The 21972-nt window shown below is 29.4% G+C and overlaps 5 protein-coding genes across 5 annotated transcripts; 2 read left to right on the top strand and 3 right to left on the bottom strand.

Moving 5' to 3' along the window:
* Positions 1–1697: 1697 nt before the first annotated feature.
* On the top strand, positions 1698–2768 carry GO595_007774 (glyceraldehyde-3-phosphate dehydrogenase; the record flags this gene model as incomplete). Its single annotated transcript, XM_067921274.1, has 1 exon — positions 1698–2768. One exon carries the CDS (start codon positions 1698–1700, stop codon positions 2766–2768), a length of 1071 nt encoding a protein of 356 aa, XP_067772004.1.
* A 2693-nt stretch (positions 2769–5461) lies between these two features.
* GO595_007773 (glycosyltransferase) lies at positions 5462–6646 on the bottom strand (the record flags this gene model as incomplete). The annotated part of the gene is made up of 1 exon (XM_067921273.1): positions 5462–6646. The coding sequence occupies one exon, from the start codon at positions 6644–6646 to the stop codon at positions 5462–5464; it is 1185 nt and encodes a 394-aa protein (XP_067772003.1).
* A 762-nt stretch (positions 6647–7408) lies between these two features.
* On the bottom strand, positions 7409–8590 carry GO595_007772 (glycosyltransferase; the record flags this gene model as incomplete). Its single annotated transcript, XM_067921272.1, has 1 exon — positions 7409–8590. One exon carries the CDS (start codon positions 8588–8590, stop codon positions 7409–7411), a length of 1182 nt encoding a protein of 393 aa, XP_067772002.1.
* Positions 8591–17305: 8715 nt separating this feature from the next.
* On the bottom strand, positions 17306–18559 carry GO595_007771 (iron-containing alcohol dehydrogenase; the record flags this gene model as incomplete). The annotated part of the gene is made up of 2 exons (XM_067921271.1): positions 17306–17923; positions 18032–18559. The coding sequence occupies 2 exons, from the start codon at positions 18557–18559 to the stop codon at positions 17306–17308; spliced, it is 1146 nt and encodes a 381-aa protein (XP_067772001.1).
* A 909-nt stretch (positions 18560–19468) lies between these two features.
* On the top strand, positions 19469–20221 carry GO595_007770 (uncharacterized protein; the record flags this gene model as incomplete). Its single annotated transcript, XM_067921270.1, has 1 exon — positions 19469–20221. The coding sequence occupies one exon, from the start codon at positions 19469–19471 to the stop codon at positions 20219–20221; it is 753 nt and encodes a 250-aa protein (XP_067772000.1).
* Between the last annotated feature and the right edge of the window lie 1751 nt (positions 20222–21972).

Here is a 21972-nt window from a genome sequence, read left to right as displayed (position 1 = left end):
AAGCATCACTTATATTTTGTATGTAATCTTTTTTGAGTAGATCTCTTCGCTCAGATATCTAAGATCAATCAATAAATTTAGTGATAAGAAAAAAATCCCAACTCCTGAAAATGAATTGGATTCTGTTTCTGGTTCCATATCACCATAATAATAAATACATTTCAAATTTGCACGATCTCCAAATGCATAGCTTTCGATTTTGTTGACATTTTCATAATGAAAACTGTTACTAAATGAGTACACCATAGAATGCTCTTTCACATATTGTTTCAATTGTTGTTGGAATTCTAAATGTTTCAATGTTTTTTCCAATTGGATAAATATTAATTGTCGTTAAATTTTTGTTATAAAGAATTCCATCTTTATTATAATTGGAATAAAATTCATTTTCAATTGATACATAAATATTTTGAAGATTGTTACAATAACTGAAAACTTTTGTACCTATATATTGAACTGATTTAGGAATATTAAAATATACAAAATTACATCCATTAAATGCAAAGTCATAAATTTCTATAATAGTATCAGGAATTGTAATATTTGATAATGAAGAACAACCATTAAATAATATAATTAACATTTTCACAAATAAAAATTCTTTCTAAATTAATACAACTTGCAAAAGTATTATTCATAATAAAAGTGACTGAATTAGGAATTGCAAATGTTTTACTTTTCCCATTCGGATAACTAATAATTTGTGTAATTTCTTTATCATATAAAACGCCATCATTTTGATAATTCGAATATTCAATATTTTCTTCTGAAACATTAATAAATTGAAGATTTGTACATTCTAAAAATGGATTTCCAATCGAATAAACAGAACTTGGTATATAAATAATCATAAGGTTTGTACATCCTCTGAATGAATCAGATCCAATATTTCGTACGCCTACATCTAAAGTTATTGTTACAAGTCCTGTACATTTCAAAAATGCATTACCACCAATGTTATTACAACGAATTGTAATATTAATTAATGAAATATATTCATAAAAACCATCTCCAATTCCACTCATTAATTTTTCTAGAAATTGTATATATTCTAATTTACATTATGCGAATGCTCCACTATTTATATTTTCAACTGACTCTCCAATTATTACTGATGTTAAAAAAGGTCAATTACTGAATGCATTACTTTCAATCTCTCCAACATTATTAATTAATGGTAAAATAAATTTATTAAAATTAATAGAAAAAATATCAAGTATCTTGAGTCTCACATATGTCTTGAATTTGAGCTTCTGCTTTTTATTCTGAAGCCAAAAAAAGTATTTTGAAATTTTGGAGATTGTTCATAAAAGAGTAATATAATAAAACTTATACATATTAATTTATTGATTATGATATATAAGATAATTTATTTTAATTTCATGAAATTTAATTCAGTGGAAAATGAAAAAATGAATTTTTTGATTTAAAATGACCGTTTCTTTGGCTAATTCTTTATTTCGATTTCTATCAAAGAATTTTCAATTTATTTCCTTTCAGAAACATTGAACTAATTCGTTCAATTCACAAAAAAACTATATGGTGAAGCCATAATTCTGTTTTTTATGGGATGATAGGTCGCCGATACTTTTGAACTCAATTATGCGATCGGCCACGGCATCTCCGACCAATTAGCACACAATTTTGATAGGAGTTAATTCAGAAAAAAATTCAATAGTATCAATTCACTTTGCAAAATGGTTAAAGTTGCCATTAATGGTTTCGGTCGTATTGGACGTCTTGTTTTCCGTGCATGCCGTCTTCTCTATCCAAACGAAGTTCAAGTTGTTGCCATCCATGATCTTTGTGACATGAAGACCAACGTTCATCTTCTCAAATATGATACAGCCCACAGAAAGTTCCCAGAAGAAATCAAGATCACTGGTGATGATACATTCCAAGTTGGTGAAGGCGAAAACGCATGGACCGTCAAGAATCTTGGTGGTCGTCTTAACCCATCCCAACTCCCATGGAAGGAATTAGGTGTTGATGTTGTTCTCGAATCCACCGGTATCTTCCGTACAAAGGCTGTCGTTGAAGATGGCAAGGTTACAAAGGATGGCTATGATGGTCACATCATCGCTGGTGCCAAGAAGGTTGTTCTTTCTGTTCCATCCCAAGACCAAATCGAATGCACACTTGTTCTCGGTGTTAATGATGAAGATCTCAAACCAGAAACAAAATGCATCTCAAACGCCTCATGCACAACCAACTGCCTTGCCCCAGTTGCTAAGACAATCAACGACGCCTTCGGCATCAAGAACGGTTTCATGACCACAGTCCACTCATACACAAATGATCAAGTCGTTACCGATGTTATGCACAAGGATCTCCGCCGTGCTCGTGCTGCCTGCATGAACATCATCCCAACATCCACTGGTGCTGCCATCGCCCTCCCACGTGTTGTCAAAGCACTCCCACCAAAGTCCATGGACGGTCTCTCACTCCGTGTCCCAACAATCACTGGCTCACTCGTCGATGTCACAATGAATGTTAAGAAGGAAGTCACAAAGGAAGAAGTTAACGAAGTTCTTAAGAAGGCTTGCGAATCTGAACAACTTAAGGGAATCATGAAGTTCTCAATGGAACCACTCGTTTCATCCGATATCATTGATGACCCACACTCATCAATCGTTGATGGTCTTTCAACCATGGTCCTTCCAAACCCAGATGGTGGTTCACTCGTCAAGGTCCTCTCATGGTACGATAACGAATGGATGTACAGCTGCCGCTGCGCTGATATCTTCCACCGCCTTGGAAAGTTCTAAAGAATTTACAGCAATAATTTTTGGTTTTATTTCATATCACTTTTCATCATTTCAACCAATTAAGCTCTCAAAACTGGGAATTGTAAACTTATCAAATGTTTTGTGTATTTAACGGTCTCTGTTTTCATTAAACGTTTTCTTTGCGCTGAATGATTTCGGTCTTTTTCGGGTTAACAATTTATGGAGTACTCGAAAGACCATTTTTTTTCTCATCACCAACCAAATGGCATTTAACATATTTTAAAAAGCCAAATTGCACAACATGTTTTCCTTATACTTTTCCTTTTGAAAGAGTATCTTTATTATTTAGAGATGAGCCGAATATTTCTTTTTACTCTATAGATTGCAATAAGTATACATGGTTTTGTCATTCTCATTCTGCATATGGTGTACCTCAAGTTGTTCTTTGTGATGAAAGATGCGATAAACATTATAGGTTTACTGACTATCCTTCAGCTAAATCACTTAGTTTATTTATTACAAAGCATACAAACATTCCTTCTCCAATTAACTTTTCCAATGTTACACAAATGAGCTTATCCTCTGTTATTGAATCATCTGATCTTGGTAAGTGTGTTGTTATTTCTATTGCCAATAGTACACGTTTACCTCCCTTTACAGAATTAATATTTGATCTTTTATCCACAGACTCCAACATCATTCCAACATATCTTAACAAGTCTGACACGTCCACCCTTATCCAAATGTACACAATTCAAGTATTTCCATCACTTCTTCTTGTTAATCAATTTGCATCACGAGTAATCACATATCGAAATTTTACTGCGGCGAACATCACAAACTTCATTTCTTTGTTCTGTAATAACTTACGTAATGAAATGCTTGTTAAATTCACCGAAGAATTAATTTTCGGAAAAGAATTAACTTCAATTCCAAAATGTTTCGATAACGTTACAGAAGTGAAACAACAAATCGAATTTGCAAGAAGTAATTTCATAAAAGATGATGAAACATTAAAGAACATAATGAAAAGTTTAGAAGCGCATGGAAATTCATTGTCAGCAGGCGGAACATTAAGAAGAATTAAACAACGAATTGTCATATTGCAAGGAATAATGAGTATAAATGAGGGCAAAAGAAAAAGTATATATAGTGAAACTAATGAAAATTTATAATATTTTGTATTTGCAAATATGATTTTTATTTTATTTTTATTACAAATCTTTCATAATTTAAATTTTATGGGAAAGAAAACTATTGTTATGTTGAGTTTTTCCATTCTTTAATTGATAAAATATTGGTTTTATTAGCTAGTAATATATGCCATGTAAATTCCATGACTCTTCCACAATAATAACCAGGCGGCCTTTCCAGATGTGTATGACTTTTACTCCAACTGACTAGATTGTTACGGATTTTAATATATTCTTCTTTTGGTCGGCTTTGAATAAGTTCTGATTTGAAAAATATAGCACTACAACATGGAAAGATATTATTCACACTAACATTTACATGTGGCATAGTAGTACCATTATAAACAGCTTCATATGCAGGTACATACCATGATTCACCTCGATTCGGTTGATAAGGATCTGGCCCATGGTTCCAATGATCATGCCAAATACCGCCATATTTTGTTTCTTCAAAGTAAGGAGTACCAATTAAATCGTTAATTTGATCCCAAAAGTTTCGTGAGTAATGCCATGAATAATCATGTGCATGTGAAAATATAATAATATCTGCTGGAGGATTATCATAAGCTTTAATCAGAAAGTCAATATATGGAACTCCTTCATAGCAATCATGATAATGTTCTGATGTACAAGAGGCTTTGTAAAGTGGCCATTTGGATTTGAAATAAGACCATGGATGTTTATTTACTTCACAAGAATGATAAACAATTAGAACATGGTTTCGTTTTGAATTTAATTTTATATGTAGATCCGACTGTCCCCCTTGAAAAGGAAATAACCTTGTGTAAATAATATTAAAGGAAATAAGAATAAAAAGCAATATATAAATCTTGATTTTAGCAGTGCTAATCAACATTGGAAAAACTAACGGTCATTTTTGCTTTTGGGTGATAGTAAGGGATTCAAACAATTCAAATTCATGGTTTTCGATTGCAATTTATTTCGTCTAATATTGAATAAAAATAAATTATTCATTGGCAACTGTTTGGATACAGTTTAAATTGAATTTATTAAAGAAATAGAAAACGTAGATTTTGAATATGAAGTTGAAAGATCACAGTAAATCTATTTTATTAGCAAATTGGATTTTTATTACTGATTAGTCCTTGGCAAGTCATTTTAAATATTAAAAAGCGATTTCTATTAATATATGCATTATTTCCTTATTGGATATACTTCCACTTTATCGTGAAGCTTTACTTAATTAAAGCTTAAATCATGGGTACATTTATTTACCTATTTCTAATACATTATAAACATAATTTTATTAAATATTATCTTAAAGCTTCTAATCAATTGCAAATTTTCACATTTACATTTAAAATTTAATGAAACCAAAAATTATACTCAACTAATTTAAGCATTAATATTGGCTACTACTCAAATTTCTGCTAACGGATATCCTAATAGAAAATCAAGCATTTCCATGGATCTTTATAATACTCACATAATAATATCATAATTGTATACATTACGTGAAAAGTATCATAACTTCTTTGGAACAACATTTCAAAAATTAATTTTTGATTTACATAATATTTAATCTGATTCGAAACTTGATTTCTTCGATAAGAAACTTTCTAAGAATTTCTTTGCATTTCTATAATATTCTTCAGTGACACCTAACGCAGAATTAATGCAAATTGATCGCGAATTTTTTGGATTTATTCCTTCGAACGGGTTATCTCTTCCTTTGTAATAAAAGAAACGCGAATTATCGTATAAAGCGCTTCCTTCCAATTCCACGTATTTACATAAATCTCTATACGCTACACATGTTTGCATTACCGCGTGTTGATACTGAAAATCGGGGAAAATACGAAAATGCTTCTTCAACGTGTCGTTAATTTCGTAAGTAAACAATTGGTTCATCTTACGCGACAATGTCAATGTCGAAGCAAACATAGTATGCGGCACTTCGCCTCTCGGTGGCGCTCTCGTCTTATTACTACATGCGCTAACTGTGTAATGGATCGAAGCCCAAAACTCTTCGCCGTCACCGTCATTAATATTTGAACGTCTGTAAATATTATACTGTCGATGCACATTGTACCAATTGTTCTTTTTCGCATAGATAATTGGAAGATGTGTTTCCTTATCGAAGAATTCCCATTTCGTTGTTGGCCTTGAAAAGAAGAAGTCGTCGTTCAAATATATGAAGTACTCAGACAATCCGGGAACATTTATAAGGCCGTGTTCGATTACATATGCACTGTATGCAGGTAATGCAAACTTCGGAAGGATTTGCGTGTGATCAATGTATGTAATCTTCGGATGATTCCGTTTCACAAATGGAATCGTTTGGTTATCAGTGACAATGAATATGTGATGCACCCACGGCGCAAATAATTCGACGCTTCGAAGTGAGTAACGAATCTCTTCGATGTTAATGTAACGCGCTTTGTCTAATTTCGCACTGGACTTGATTCCGAATTGTTCTTCCGCTTTCTTCTTTCTTGCTTGCCAAACTGGATCATCGCCATCAACATATGTATAGACAATGTCTACATCAATGTCATTGGGATCTTTAGGTTCGGGCGTTGGCGTAGGTTCTGTTTGTGGCTTGTAATCTAAATTTAAAGAGTCACTCTTTGGTGAATGAATGATCAAATCTGATGATGTCGCTTGGAATTGGACTGTTGGCTCCTTATGAAATGTAAGAATATAAATGTAACAAGCGAAAATGAAAATGAAGAAATAATTTGGTTTGGAACGACGAACCATTAAAACGGAACTTGAGCAATCAGTTGGACAAAGTTAGTCAATTTGTAGCTGTGACAAATTGGTTCAAATGGAAACTGGAAAGTGGTTCAAATATCTACAAGAGAAATATTATTTAATTTTCGATTTTTAAAGGTGAAAATATACTCACACATTGATGATATTGATGATAAACACTTTTTAAGGGTTATAAAAAGAAATTATTTTGGTGATCGAAATTCATTATCAATATATTTCAAATTACTCGACGTTTTGACGATCCTTATCTATAGCAAATAACGCACAGTGTTGTTGTTATCCATTTAATTCAATTTTACCGAATTTTTTTAACACATTTCTCAATTGAAAATTTTTAATTCTCTTATTCTTTTTATATTATGATATTATGACTACAAGAGACATTACAATAAGATGTAATAATTCATCTCATATTATTTTTGTGTCTCTGAAATTAATCAAAATTTTTGGTCATAATTTTAAATCCACCATAATATATGTTGAAGCATCCTTAGTTCTTGTGTGTTATTAAGTCAAGGAGAGAAAATCCACTGACTTGTCACTAAAACCAAAGCCAAAACCAATTCCAACCATTATAAAAACCGTCTGCCCAAATTTTAACGGTTTCCATCAAGTAAAGAAAATTTGAATACAATTTTGATGCAAATTGTTCGCGCACACTTTTCAAGTAAGCTATCAATTTTTATATTCAATTTGTTATCAATTAATTTTTGAAAATTTAATATATATAAATTAATATTATAATATTTAATCTGATTCGAAACTTGATTTCTTCGATAAGAAACTTTCTAAGAATTTCTTTGCATTTTTATAATATTCTTCAGTGACACCTAACGCAGAATTAATGCAAATTGATCGCGAATTTTTTGGATTTATTCCTTCGAACGGGTTATCTCTTCCTTTGTAATAAAAGAAACGCGAATTATCGTATAAAGCGCTTCCTTCCAATTCCACGTATTTACATAAATCTCTATACGCTACACATGTTTGCATTACCGGCGGCTGGAATTGGAAGTCGGGGAAACTTCTGAAGTGTTTCTTTAGTGTTTGATTGATTTCATTGTTGAATAATTCATTCATCTTCCTGACTAAAGGTAAAGACAACGCAATCATTGTATGCGGCACTTCTCCTTTTGGTGGGACACCTGTTTTATTTGTGCAAGCGCTAACTGTGTAATGTAACGAAGCCCAATATTCATCGCCGTCTTTATCATTTATATTCGAATGTTTAAATACATTATACTGTCGATGCACGTTGTACCAATTGTTCTTCTTCGCATAGATAATTGGAAGATGTGTTTCCTTATCGAAGAATTCCCATTTCGTTGTTGGCCGTGAAAAGAAGAAGTCGTCGTTCAGATATATGAAATGTTCGGATAGATTCGGAATGTTTAATATTCCGTGTTCAATTGCATTTGAACTATACGTTGGCAATGCAAACTTCGGAAGAATTTGCGTGTGATCAATGTATGTAATCTTCGGATGATTCCGTTTCACAAATGGAATCGTTTGGTTATCAGTAACAATGAATATGTGATGTACCCACGGCGCAAATAATTCGACGCTTCGAAGCGAGTAACGAATCTCTTCGATGTTAATGTAACGCGCTTTGTCTAATTTCTCGTTTGTGTTCTTTCCGCATTGTATTTCAGTTCGTTTCTTCTTCGCTTTCCAAACTGGATCATCGCCATCAACATATGTATAGACAATGTCCACATTAATGTCATCGGGATTTCGTGGCGTTGGCGTTGGAAGTGGCGAAATTGGAGAAGAATCTGTTGTTGATGAAGAATTTTTTGGATGATCATTGATCAGTTGTGATGATGTTGCTTGGAACTGTACTGTTGGCTCCTTGTTAAACGTAAGAATACAAACGTAACAAGCGAAGATGAAAATGAAGAAATAATTTGGTTTGGAACGTCGCGACATTAATTGGAACCTCGAAATAAGTTGGGCAAAGTTAGTCAATTAATAAATAGTTTACATTTTTTTTGTGATAAAAGTGCTGTTTGAAGTTACATAAAATGTTTTTCTGTCTCTAACCAAAATATATCCATTCAAACAATTTTATGATAAATGTTTGGCAATATATTCATTTAACTAAAACTTTTGTAATAAATTTAAGAAAAATTAAAAATATATTTTTGGTAATCAGCTATAAAACAAATTTCTGAAGAAGATTCTTTATGAAAATAAATAAAATTATTTTTCATCTTGAGAAAAAGTTTGGATATCTTTCTTTTCATATATTAAAATAAGAAAGAACTTCACGAATGCCCATGATTATTGATGGAACTTTATAAATTGTAAAATAAAAGTTTTGTCATCTCATATCTTTTCCAATGTGTATCATTTAAAGTTTTAGGGATAATTATCAGATGTTCAGAAGGATCAATTTTTAATTTATATTTAAATATTTGATTAGATATTTTTTTCATGCCACTCCAATCCTGAACAATACCATGATCAATTGGAGAATTTCTCACATAATGCTTATGCTTAATTAAGATAATTATCAGTACAAATATATGCTCTATTATTGAAAATAGGGATATAATCGATATTAAAAATAAAATTTAAAAAGATGTATTCATATTATGTATAAAATGTACAAAGAGTAACAATATATAGTTGAATTTCAGAAAAATTTTTTTTTCCGTTTAATTTTTTTTCCTTCTCAAAAACAAATAGTTTACATCTCATCGCTTATTTTTTTTTTAAATGAACGAACTACAAATGCTAACGAGCTTGGAATCCACGATTTATGGGTTGAATGAAGAAAATTTTGAAACTTCCGCTCAATCTATCATAAATCTATTTGATTCTAGTTTACCACTTACTTTTGATATTCTTCTTTGTAAATTAATTTATATAACGTTTGTAATAAGAAAGTCAGATCCAAATTTATATATAAAGTTTATTTGTTACATTGATAAACAAATACAAAATGACATAACAATTATAGAAGTTTTTGCAAACTATTTATGCAACATATTTTCCCAAGAATCATATTGTTTATATGAACAAATGATTGAACAAGGATTAGTTCAGTATGAGTTTGATTTCAATGGTTATCAAAGGTTATCATACTATTTTGCACATCATCTTACTATTGAAGAAACATTTAAAATCTCACAAGTTATACCTCTTCCATTTCAATATCAATTTTTGGCTAACATCAATGAGTTATCAAAAGATAATTGGAAACTTCATAAACAATTAATAAAAGAAGGAGTCAACACAAATGAAATTGCCAAAATAATACGAAATGATGAAATCGAAAAATTTCAAAACATATCAACACAAGCGAAATTTAATTTTAATCAAACAATTGAACCATCACTTTATGAAAGATGTGACTTTATTAATCATGAAAATGTTACATTAATTGATTATGCAGCATTTTTCGGATCAATACAATGTTTCAAATATTTATTAATAAATGGTGCAAATATTGCAGATACATTAAAATATGCAATTGTCGGAGGAAATATAGAAATTATTCATTTGTGTGAAAATAATAAAGCTTCATATAAAAAAGCCTATAAAACAGCAATTAAGTTTCGTAAAAATAATATTTTTCATTATTTTTATGATAAAAAAATTCATGATCTAGAGGATATAATACAAAGCGATGATGTCTCAAATAAAAATGAAATGTTGGATGAAATGCTGAAAAAAATTTGTATCAAATATAATAATTATGAAATTTTTTCATTTTTAATGCAAAATAAAAACATTAATGTGAATATATTAAAAGAAATTGCATACTTAGGAAATACATATCTTTTAAAATATTTCATTGAGAATAAAAAAATGTATAAAAATTTATTATTTAAAGCTATTGAATCTGGAAATATTGAAACAATAAAATTCATTCTTCAAATAGAAGAAGTTGATATTAATGAAAGAGATGCTGTTTTAACTGATTTTATAAATTTGGAATTTATTATATTTATAATATACACCACTTATGAAAGCTATCCAAATACATTTTATTGAATGTGTTGCATTACTTCTTGAACAAAAAGACATTGATGTTAATGCAAAAAATGTTTTAACTATTTGTTTGATATTATTTAAGAAAACTTAAAATTTTATATCAAAACTCGGTAATTATTTTTAAAGTTTCTAACAGCATTAATGTTAGCATTTAAAGATAAGAATATTGAATGTGTTTCATTACTTCTTGAACAAAAAAATATTGATGTTAATGCAAAAGACTTTTGTTCACTTTATATAATGTATATATTAATAACTTGAAATTTAATTAAATAATTTGGATTTTGTTGATATAATTTCAAACACTACTATGGATGGCAGAAGAATCACATGACAATAAACTTGTTAAATTTCTTCTCAATCAAAAAAATATTGATATAAATGCAAAAGATATTTTATTATTTTGTTTGATATTTATTTTGTCTATAAAAATTTTATAATAATAATATGATATTTATAATAATAATATGGAATTTATATAAATTGTTTTGGGCTCCATTAACAATTGCTGTAATAAATCAAAACTTTTATGGTATTAAATTACTTCTTGAACAAAAAGGAATTGATATTAATACAAGAGATAAAGAATTTTCATAAAATTTTGCTTTATATAATCATTTGTGAATTCTTCTCAAATTGTTTAGAACACCTCTTATTTTAGCATCAGAATGTGGTCATATTGACATTGCTAAATTACTACTTGAACAAGAAGGTATTGATATAAATGCAAAAGATGTTTATTTGTTTTATTTAAATTTTATTTTAATAATAATTTGTTATAATATATTATTCATGATTTGTTTATAAAACTTCATACTGCCCTTTCAACAGCTATTGAAAAAGAACCTGAAATTGCGAAATTACTGCTTAAGCACGAAGGAATTGATATTAATGCTAAAGAGATTAATATATTTTATTTGGAACATATATTTCATAATTATATTTGGAATTTATTTAAATAATTTTGGACTCCATTAATTGCTGCATCTCAATTTGGTCACACAGATATTGTTAGATTACTTCTTGATCAAGAAGGAATTGATATTAATGCTAAAGATATTTATTTGTTTTATTTAATGATTATTTTAATAATTTGATATTTCAAAATAATATTTAAAAATTATTTAAATTATTTGATACAGCACTTATGTATGCATCTGATAAAGGTCATACAGAAATAGTTAAATTACTTCTTGAACAAAAAGGAATTGATATTAATGCTGAAAATAATATTTATTTTAATAATTTTTTATTTCTAAATAATATTTGGAAATTATTTAAATTATTTAGAACAGCACTTATGTATGCATCGATGTGTGACCACAGAGAAATAGTTCATTTACTTCTTGAACTAAAAGGAATTGATATTAATACTAAAGATATTTTATTATTTTATTTAAAATTTGTTTTAATAATTTGATATTTCAATCTAATATTTGGAGTTTATTTATATTATTTAATACAGCACTTATGTGGGCAGCTAGAAATAATAAAATTGAAACAGTTAAATTACTTATTGAACAAGAAGGAATTGATATTAATGCTAGTGATAATTATTTATATTGTTTAAAATTTATTTTAATAATTTGATATTTCTAAATAATATTTGGAAATTATATAAAACATTTCAAACAGCACTTATGATTGCAACCTCTAAAAATTATGATGAATTAATTCAATTACTTCAAAATTATCAAAAAAACATTTAAACGTAACTCAATTAAACTTGAAATAAAAATAGCACACTCATGCAGAATTTTGTTATACAGGCAACCATTACAAATTTGACGCTGTTTTGCACGTCCTTGCTGGGTTCTCTTACAAATTTTAATTTAAATAAATATTTATCCCTACATTATATTGTGGAGTATTTGTTTATTTCATATGGTTCAAAATCATTTTTGTGACAAGAAATTCATATTTTGAAAAATATCCTAACTTTTTGAATGGTTAACAATGTAAAATAGTGAAAATCAAAAAGTAAGTTGTGGGCAAAATGTTCTGTTTCTGCCAATACGAATTCGTATTCACAAAATTTTGAGATGTTTATCCACAATTTAATCCATACAAATATTTTACGCTCGATCATTTCCAGCTGGAAAATTAAAAATTGATTTGAATCAACTGTATACATTATAATAAAAATCTGATTTGTATACAATAACTTCTATTAAATTTTCTCGAACCTCCAAAGACAGATTTTTGAATGGAATATGTTTTTATAGATACACTAGGTGTTGTCATGATTATTGTTAATTAGTTTGAAATCAATTTTACCTTGAAAAAATTGTTTAAACTTTTTACTTCAACTTTGAATACAAATGAATTTTTACCTTGAAAGAATCATAATTAACAGCACTAATACTTATTAATGATTGGCAACCTTATGCTTTTACGTCTGCTTCGATATCCATTGCAAAAATGTTCATTTTTTGAAATTAACGTACATTTTCGACCGTTTATTTATCCAAGCATGTCCTGTAAAATCCATGAGCAATTATAAGAAAGGTTCTTTAGGGCCTGTTTCTCTTCAAGGGATTATTGACGAATCGAGTGACCAAGATGAGATAAAAATTCGTCCCGAAGAAGAAAATCAAGAAGAAGATATATTAAGTAATTTTAATTTCCAAATATATCCTAATTTAGATCTTGATTCTAAAATTGAGCTTCTATATGATTTAAATCATTTAATTAAAGAGCAAAAATTAAATCATATTATTCCACCTGATTTTATTATTGCTTTAGTTTCTGACCCTATTTCATTAGATATCCAACTTTGTTCTGAGATATTCCAAGTTTTAGGTTATTTTACAGCATCAGTAAATAATATTCCTGAACTTGAATCGATAATAATAGCGCAAATAATTCCGTATTATTTATCATATCTTACGACACAAGAAATTGTTCATCAACCACCATTTATTCAAATCATATTTAAGCAATTAGACAATCTTATTCAAGCGTTTCCTAAATGTGTTGAATTTCTATTTAATGTCGACCAATCAATTATAGATATTTCTATTTCAATTTTTTTAGGAATTGGCAATAATTTATTACCAGTTATTGATAAAAACCAAAAAATTATAATAAATCTTCAAGATGCAAATCATTTTTTCTTGTCAACGTTACCATTTTTACAGAAAATATTTCAAAATCTTCCCAAATCAAATAATTCGTTTCCAATTATCCAATTTCTTTATCGATGTATATTCCATTATATCAATATATTTAAATTGAGTGAAACTAAAAAACATTTAAAAACAGAAAAACGAATTATTTTATTATTAACAAAATCATTAAATTCGTTTTGTAATGAAAACATTGAATTTTTATCCGAATTTATACTTTCGGATGAATTCGATCCATTCGTTTTCATGAGAGTTCGAGAATGCACAAAAAAAACTGTTGTTACATTACTTGAAATGCTTTATTCTTTGTTAAAATTCGATTTCGATTCGCATTACGAAAAATTTTTTGACGCTGGACTTACAGATCTAATAATGTATTACATAAATAACTCTATCGGAGATGTTAAATCGTTTAAATTGGATCCAAATGTGTTGGAAATCGTTCTTTTGGTTCTACAAAATGAGAAATCGGAAAATTTCCATAAAATGATTGTCGAAGTATTGAAATTTCATTTAAGTGAATCGGTAGAAAACGAAGTAATAATTTCGTCAGCTTTCGTTCAGATAATTCTGCACTTTTCTGAGATGGATTCATCTGATTTGTTCGTAAGAATTATCGATGAATTTGAACTTTTGCCAATTTTAATCGAATTGTTAGATATCATAAGCGACGAAATTTGTGATTATTTGAGAGCTATTGCTATAATAATCACATTCGCTCAAATGAATGGAAAATTTGTGGAATTAAAAAATCAATTAAATTTCGTCGAACCTAATGATATTATAAATGATTCAATCCTTGAAAAAATACCACCGGATCAAGATTGTTCTGCTGAAATTAAAACAATTGTTGATTTCATTTCAGAAGAAATCGAATCGAACATGGGACATGTGATATGAAACTTATAGCAAAATATGAAAAATGGAAGAAGCTCATGAAATCATTATGAATATTTCAAATCATACAAAACCAAATATGACATTTTCTCATGCTTTCCAATTAGTTTATCATTTATCAATTGTTACTCCAAATGAAGATTTCATTAATCATTTTTGTGAAATTATTTCAGGTTGTCTGACTTATATTATAACAAGAAATATACAAGATCAATCGACGGATATAATAAGTAAATATTCCAATGTTTGGAATGATTTTGTTTTCTTTCGAGATTGTTTTGTAAATTTATTTAAAATATCAGAAAGAATTACAAATTTCTCGTTTGTAGATTATATTAATACAAAATTTTGTGAAATTTCCCAAGAATCCATTAGCTTTATTTTCATTACAAGACAATTTGCATCAGAATTTGATCTTTATCATAATGATGAAATAACCCAAAATCCACAGTACCTAAACCTACAAAGCTTATCTCGTTTAATTTTATTTGTTTTTCCCGACAAAACCAGTGGATTTTTCAATTTACTTTCCATCAATTGTCTTCAATATACCGACATTTTCATCCAAAAGAGCTCAAATCTTACTGCGCCTGATATTCTTACTGCCTCACTTACCTATTTTCACAACGAAATTAATTATTTCAATTTTTTATTTCCAGAAACATTTACCCAAAATCTTATCCAAAACATATATAATCGCTATACCACAACGGATCTTTTTAAGTCATGTCTTTCATATTCATCCAATTATTGTGAAATGCGCGATCATCAATCGCTGTCACTTTTGTACGAATTAATTACAATTTGCGAACCAACAAATGAAACATTAAATATATTAATACAATCCATTTCTACGCAACTGTTTAAAGAAGATATTGCGTTACCAACTTTTGGCGAAACCATAAAATTTTATAACAAATTAATTCAGAATTCATTTAACGATAACAAATACTTACGAATTAACATACAACGAATAATTTCACAATACATTAATAAAGATTCACGTTCCATCTTAAAGAGCTTAATAAGTTATATCAATAAACAAGCGCGAAATGATGGAAACATCAAAAACGCGAAGCCGATTCTTAAATATCTTTCGTATCGAACGGAATTCGAATTATTACATTTACGTAATATGATTCGACGACTTATACCATTAACAAGTAAACAAATCGAGATCGAAAAATACATTTCGAAACAAATCAATGAAACGTCATCGAATTTTGAGCTTAAAGATATTAACACGTTATTATATGATGCGAATTTATCATTAGATTTCCATATTAATAACACATTGTTTATACGTTCTTCGTTATGGCCTTTTTATGAGACTTTTCCTAAGTGTATAAATTTGATATTTGTGACGAATAATATTGTGACGAAATATAAGAAATTGTTTTCGAATCGAATTTTATCATTTCCAATTCAACATTGGGTTATTTATATGAATTTTGTGAGTAAAAATATAAAAATTCAAGTAAATGGTATACAAGCTGAAATACTTTTGAAATATAATAAAAAAAATTTCGTTGTTGAAAATGACTTTGAACCAAATATTTCGTCTGAAATGATATTAATTGGTTTAATGAGTTTGAGTACTAAGAAAATTCCAATTCTAATAAAAGATAATGAAAAATTTGTTTTGAATAATGAGTTTAAAGTGAATAATAAAAATGTAATTGTAAAATTACCACAAAAAGGTTTCATTAAAAGTAATAATATTAATAAAAAATTAAATAATATGAAAAATGATGCTATAGATTCAACTATAGCAAGAATAATGAAATTAAAGAAATTATGTAACTTAAATGAATTGGAGGGTTTGGTTAATGAGCAATTGGTTAATAGATACGCGTTGGATCATAACGAATTCATGGGAAGATTAAATGATATGGAAAGAAGAGGCTTCGTCGAATTAAGAAATGATAAAAAAGTGTTATATATACCTTAATGAGTAAAAATATTATGTTTGTAAATATGTATTAATTATTTTCATTTATATTTTATTTATGATAGTAACACAAATGAATGTGATTAAATAAAATAATTAATCTTTAAAAATGAATTAATATGGCGATGATAAAAGATCAAGATGAATGGTAAACATTTTTATCAATTAAACAAGAGCCATTCATATGAAAAATTATTTTGTTGACATTAATCATTTTTCTTTAAATATCCGCCTACAATTGTAGTAACAAATATTTAAAACATTTTAATGAGCCAAAATATGCAGAATAATCAATTAATGTAACACCATATTTATTAATAACAAATGTACATCGTTCATATAATGATTTTGGTATTTTTTGGTATTTTAATCAAAGTTTGGTTGTGTTGTTTTTGAAGTTATTCGATGTCATCATTTCGAATGATTTTCGCAATTTCATTCGAACGCCTTCTTTACCATATCTCTTATGTAATTCCCAATCATTCTTTGGTAGTTCTTTATAATTAACATTTTAAAGATCGGAACAATATCTCAAGTATCAAATTTGATCAAATTTAACTTTAATAAACTTCAAAAGAAAATCAACAAATTTCATTTTGTTGTGATTCATCAAAACATTTTGGTGAAGAAATCAAATTTTACTATGAGTTTTGTCATCCAATTCACTTAGAACGAATTTGAGTATATTACTTCGAGGTCTTCCTTTGATTTGATGATTCCTCTTTCGCCAAACGGCTTCCTTCCCATCATGTCCCAAGTGTACTCCACCATATCCTTCACAGCTTGCTCCGGATGTGCTTCGTGTGTGTATTCGCTGATTGTCAACTTCAATTTGAGCATGCGAGCAAATTCTTGCATTTTATCAATTGAGTATTTGGCCTTGTCATCGACGGTGCCATAACCTTTGTATTCCCATACGCGGTCCGCCATTTGTGCAAGCTTGAATTTCTTGACATCGAAGAATCGTTTCCAAACATTTGCAAGAATTGGTACAAGTGACTGGCCATGATCCATTCCATACTTTGCAGTAAGGATCATTGAGCTTCGGTGTGTTCCCCAGCAAGAGATTGTGCCTGTTTGAAGAAGAGTATTAAGAGCCATTGATGATGTTTGCATAGCTGTTGCACGGAAGTTCAAATCACTTGGATGTTCAAGTAATTTTGGTGCTAATTCAATGATTGTTTTGGCAACACCTTCACTCATTCGATCTTGCATAGGTGCAAAATGACCGGTAATGTACTCTTCCATGACATGGCAATAAGAATCAAAGAGGCCGTTGCATGTCTGACGTTCTGGAACAGTAAGAGTATAGCGTGGGTCTAAAACAGAAAGCTATGAGTTAGTTCATGGATAAACGGTCGTTCGGTATAACCGTCCGACCAAGTAACATACTTTGAAAAAGTTGTGCGGATTTGCGCCTGCAACTTTTTCGCCTGTGCTGCGGCGAGATATTACAAAGCGCTCATTCCACTCAGAACCAGTTGCGGCAAGAGTGCAAACAGAAATCATTGGTATGGTCTTCCCGATAAGTTCTGGATGACGAAGAATGCTCCATGGTTCAACAGAAGAAGGAAGATTAACAGCAGAAGAAATAAATTTCGTAGCGTCCATAGCAGAGCCACCACCTACAGTAAGAAGAAGATCAACTGGATTCTTCCTGATATCTGAAATTAATTCACAAATGGTGGAGTAGTCTGGATTGGCTTCAATTTTTTCACTCCAAGTATACTTGGCACCAATTTCAGAAAGAACTCTGTCGACATCGGATTTAGCTCCGCTTTTATATATGTGCTTTTGATTATCAGCAATACATAAAATTTTTGTGCCTTTTTTGACATATTCCTTAACTGTTTCAATAGCACCAACACCAAATGCGATGTGGGTATCGTTCATCCAGTGATATGGAACAAGAGACGACATCGAGTCAAGTGCTATTAAACGTCCTCGAACCGTTCGGGCATCCCATTTTCTGCAGGGAACTGACAATTATGTTTCTTCAAATTAATTTTAAGAAGCATGATGCTGCGGAACATAAATAAGCGCTTTAATGGAAAGTTGAAAAAATTATGGAAAACAAGTTTCTTTTGAATTCTTATGAAAATTAATAATTTGAAAAATTTTAAGAACTTTGATATTTGCTGTACATAGTGGAAGGAATTTTATTTTGTTCATGGAGTTTCTATGTAATACAGAACAATAAGTTATGCGATTACAAATATATTTTTGCCAAAATGGATACCTCATCATTTTCCGAAAATTGTATCAAATAACCGCTTTTTCACAAAATTATGACAAGAATGTGACATATCGGTATGTATCGTTCAGTTGTTGAGAGATGCCGAGAGGAAAATCTGGAATATAATCATTAAATATCTGTTGGCACTCAAAGGTTCTTCGAGAAAACAATTTTTTTACATATGTCAGACAAATATCTCAATTTTTAATTTTCTGTTGAGATATCGAATATTGCTCATTATTTATACAACAATAAAAAAAATCAAATTAACATGTCATTGATAATTGTGTCATTAAATTATATTTATACATAAAAAATCATAGTCAGAAAATAAGATAAGAGTAAGGAAAAATCTATTTAATTTTTTCAAATTCAGAAATGAAACACACCAGTTCATATAATTTTATGATATGTATTTAATTGTAATCACAATGGAGTGTATAACTTTGTGAAAATTACTATTAATATTGAGCAAAATGAAAACAAAAAATGCTCGTTAAAAATACGTTAAAAAATCGGCTGTGAGCAAATAAAAAGTGCGTTTACCCACAAACGGTTTCTCAGAAAAACTTATTATACCAAATTTTGATTCGATGAATCGCCCAGAGCTAAAATCAATTTGTATCACAGCTAAAAGTGGTATTGTAATATTTTCAGCTGATTTTGAAGGCGGTTCTCGTAATCTACGATCATTTGGAGGTCTTATAACAGCAATGAATGATCTATCAAGTAGATCTGTAGGAGCCCCTGTTTCTTACATGGTTATGTCAACAATAGCTATTACGATTGTGCAATCAGAAGAAACGGGGATTAAAGTTTTTATTTTTCATGATGCAACATTTTACAGATCTTTGGCACATTGTATTGCTACACAAATTTTACGAGCTTTCCTTGAACGCTTTAATCCAGAAACATTAAACTTGACTGATTCATCTAATTTTAGAAGATTTAATTCAGGATTAGGTCCCGCAATTAGATCTGCATCAAATATTATCCTTCTTAACTTAATCGACAAACTTAGAGGAGCCATTCAATTCGCTGTTATTTTCAGTGATGGCGATGCTATTTACACTTATCCATCAAATGCAGATTCAATTTCCGTTGCTGCAAATTTGCAACAACTTCAATTTGCGCTTCAAGAAGTTGCTAATTTAACACAAGATGTGCCATATGAACTTGTTATTGAAGGCGGACATATATTTTCACATATTGTTCTTTTTGGTGCAACCACAGTAGTTCTCCAAATTCGAGCACAATCACATTCTCCAAGTGTTATTTCACAGGTTAAAGACACGTTGGCAATGCTTAACCTTTGCTTCCAAACAGCAGAAGGTTTAATGGCGTGAAGCATTTTTGCAAATTCAAAAAACGAGTGAAATCACTTACGAAAAGTGCCACACCAAAGAGACGTTCTGATCTTTGCAAATCTTCGAAGAAGCCAAATAGAGAAATGTATGTCAAGATTAGCTTTCTGTGTATAATAGATTTCTAAAAAAATGATGGTGTTAGAAACAATTTTTATAAAAAGCGATTGTATCATTATTATTAACAATAATTTTTTTTAATTTTATGTTCAAAGAATAATAAATGCAAGCAAATAATCTGTATAAAAAGAATTTTGCTAAAAAAAGATTGAGAAATGATCAAATTTTTTCCAGTTTAAAAAATGAAAGAGACCGTTAATGTATGCAAAATGTTCAACAAAAGAAATTGGACATTAGAATTAAAAGATAAGGAACCTGCATATCTACCAGTTCCGAATGGGTGCACTTGCGTTATAACTGGAATTCATTGTGCTGATATAACACTTAAAAAGGTTATTTTGGAAGGAATTATTCAGACTATCAGAATTGATAAATTAGGGGAAGAAAGTGATACAGCTCAGACAGAAGTAAGATCAACTGTTATAGCTTCTTTGTTTCCACAGCAAAATCCAAGTGTTTCTGTGACAATTCCATTTTCACAATTTAATATTCCAACTGTTCGGGCAAGTGGAGGACCTTTGACTCTAACAGGTATTTACTATGCGAGCTCTGATATAAATGAACTTGATGATTAAAAATTTTGTGCGCAAATCTAAAAGAGGATATTTATATGCAAAGCTAAATATTACATATATAAAAAGATATGCTAATGAGGGGTTTTTTAATGTTTCATACGCCTTGGTTTTAGTAGAACAATCGTTGTTTCATATGACTAATTTTTTTCTAATTCAAAAAAAAAATTATTTTTAATTTTTACTAAATAAGGTTAATGTTTGTGTGCCATTTTTTACTTTTACAATAGCTCCTGAGCCCGAAGACATATTAATTTAAATTTCATTAATTAAAAAATTTTTAAAATAAATATAAGTTTAATCACTATTTCAAAGAAAGAATAAATTCATGTATTGGAGAAAAGAAGGATTTTGATACTGATCAGAATAAAGAAATCTTTTGTTTCATCCTTATTTTGTAAACCCAATTGGATTTTCTTTTTTGAATAGTTTATTATTTCGAACGTACGTTTATCAAAAAATGAAACATAATGACACGAAAAGCGTGGAATCATTTAATTTAGGAAATGAGTTATGTGATCCAAGCTTAAGATATGGCGGTGAAATTGTTTTTAATAACGAAATTCCAGTTGAATTTCGTTCAGATCAGACAAAGTCATCAGAAGTAATCATTCTAAGGTTTAAAATTATTGAAATCAAAGAGAAGGATCACCTTTCTCTTATGGCTATTGAGGTTACTTCAGAAATAGATATATTTTTCTTATTTGAATTATCTATTAATAGCAAAGATTTTGATAAATTCAAAAAGGAACAAAAGATGAACACTGAATTTGATGAATTTCCTCAAGTTTTAATTGAAATATTGACTGAATTTGCAAAACAAACAGGCATATTCGATATCAACTTTACACTCAAAAGCGATACAGGAATATTAAATGTTCAACAGATATTAAAATTTAAGACAGTTGATATATTTTCATTGGGATTTGTCCAAGCGCCTGATGATTATGTTAGAGATCAGGTTCAATTTCGATATAATAAAATGCGAATGGAAGCTAACACAGCAAAGACAGAGCTTAGTAACTTGTATTCCATGTTAAA

This window comes from Histomonas meleagridis, assembly GCF_020186115.1.
Source record: "Histomonas meleagridis strain 2922-C6/04-10x chromosome Unknown contig_59, whole genome shotgun sequence".
Lineage (NCBI taxonomy): Eukaryota > Parabasalia > Tritrichomonadida > Dientamoebidae > Histomonas > Histomonas meleagridis.
The sequence above is the reverse complement of the archived record's forward strand: the minus strand, read 5'-3'. Positions and strand labels throughout refer to the sequence as shown.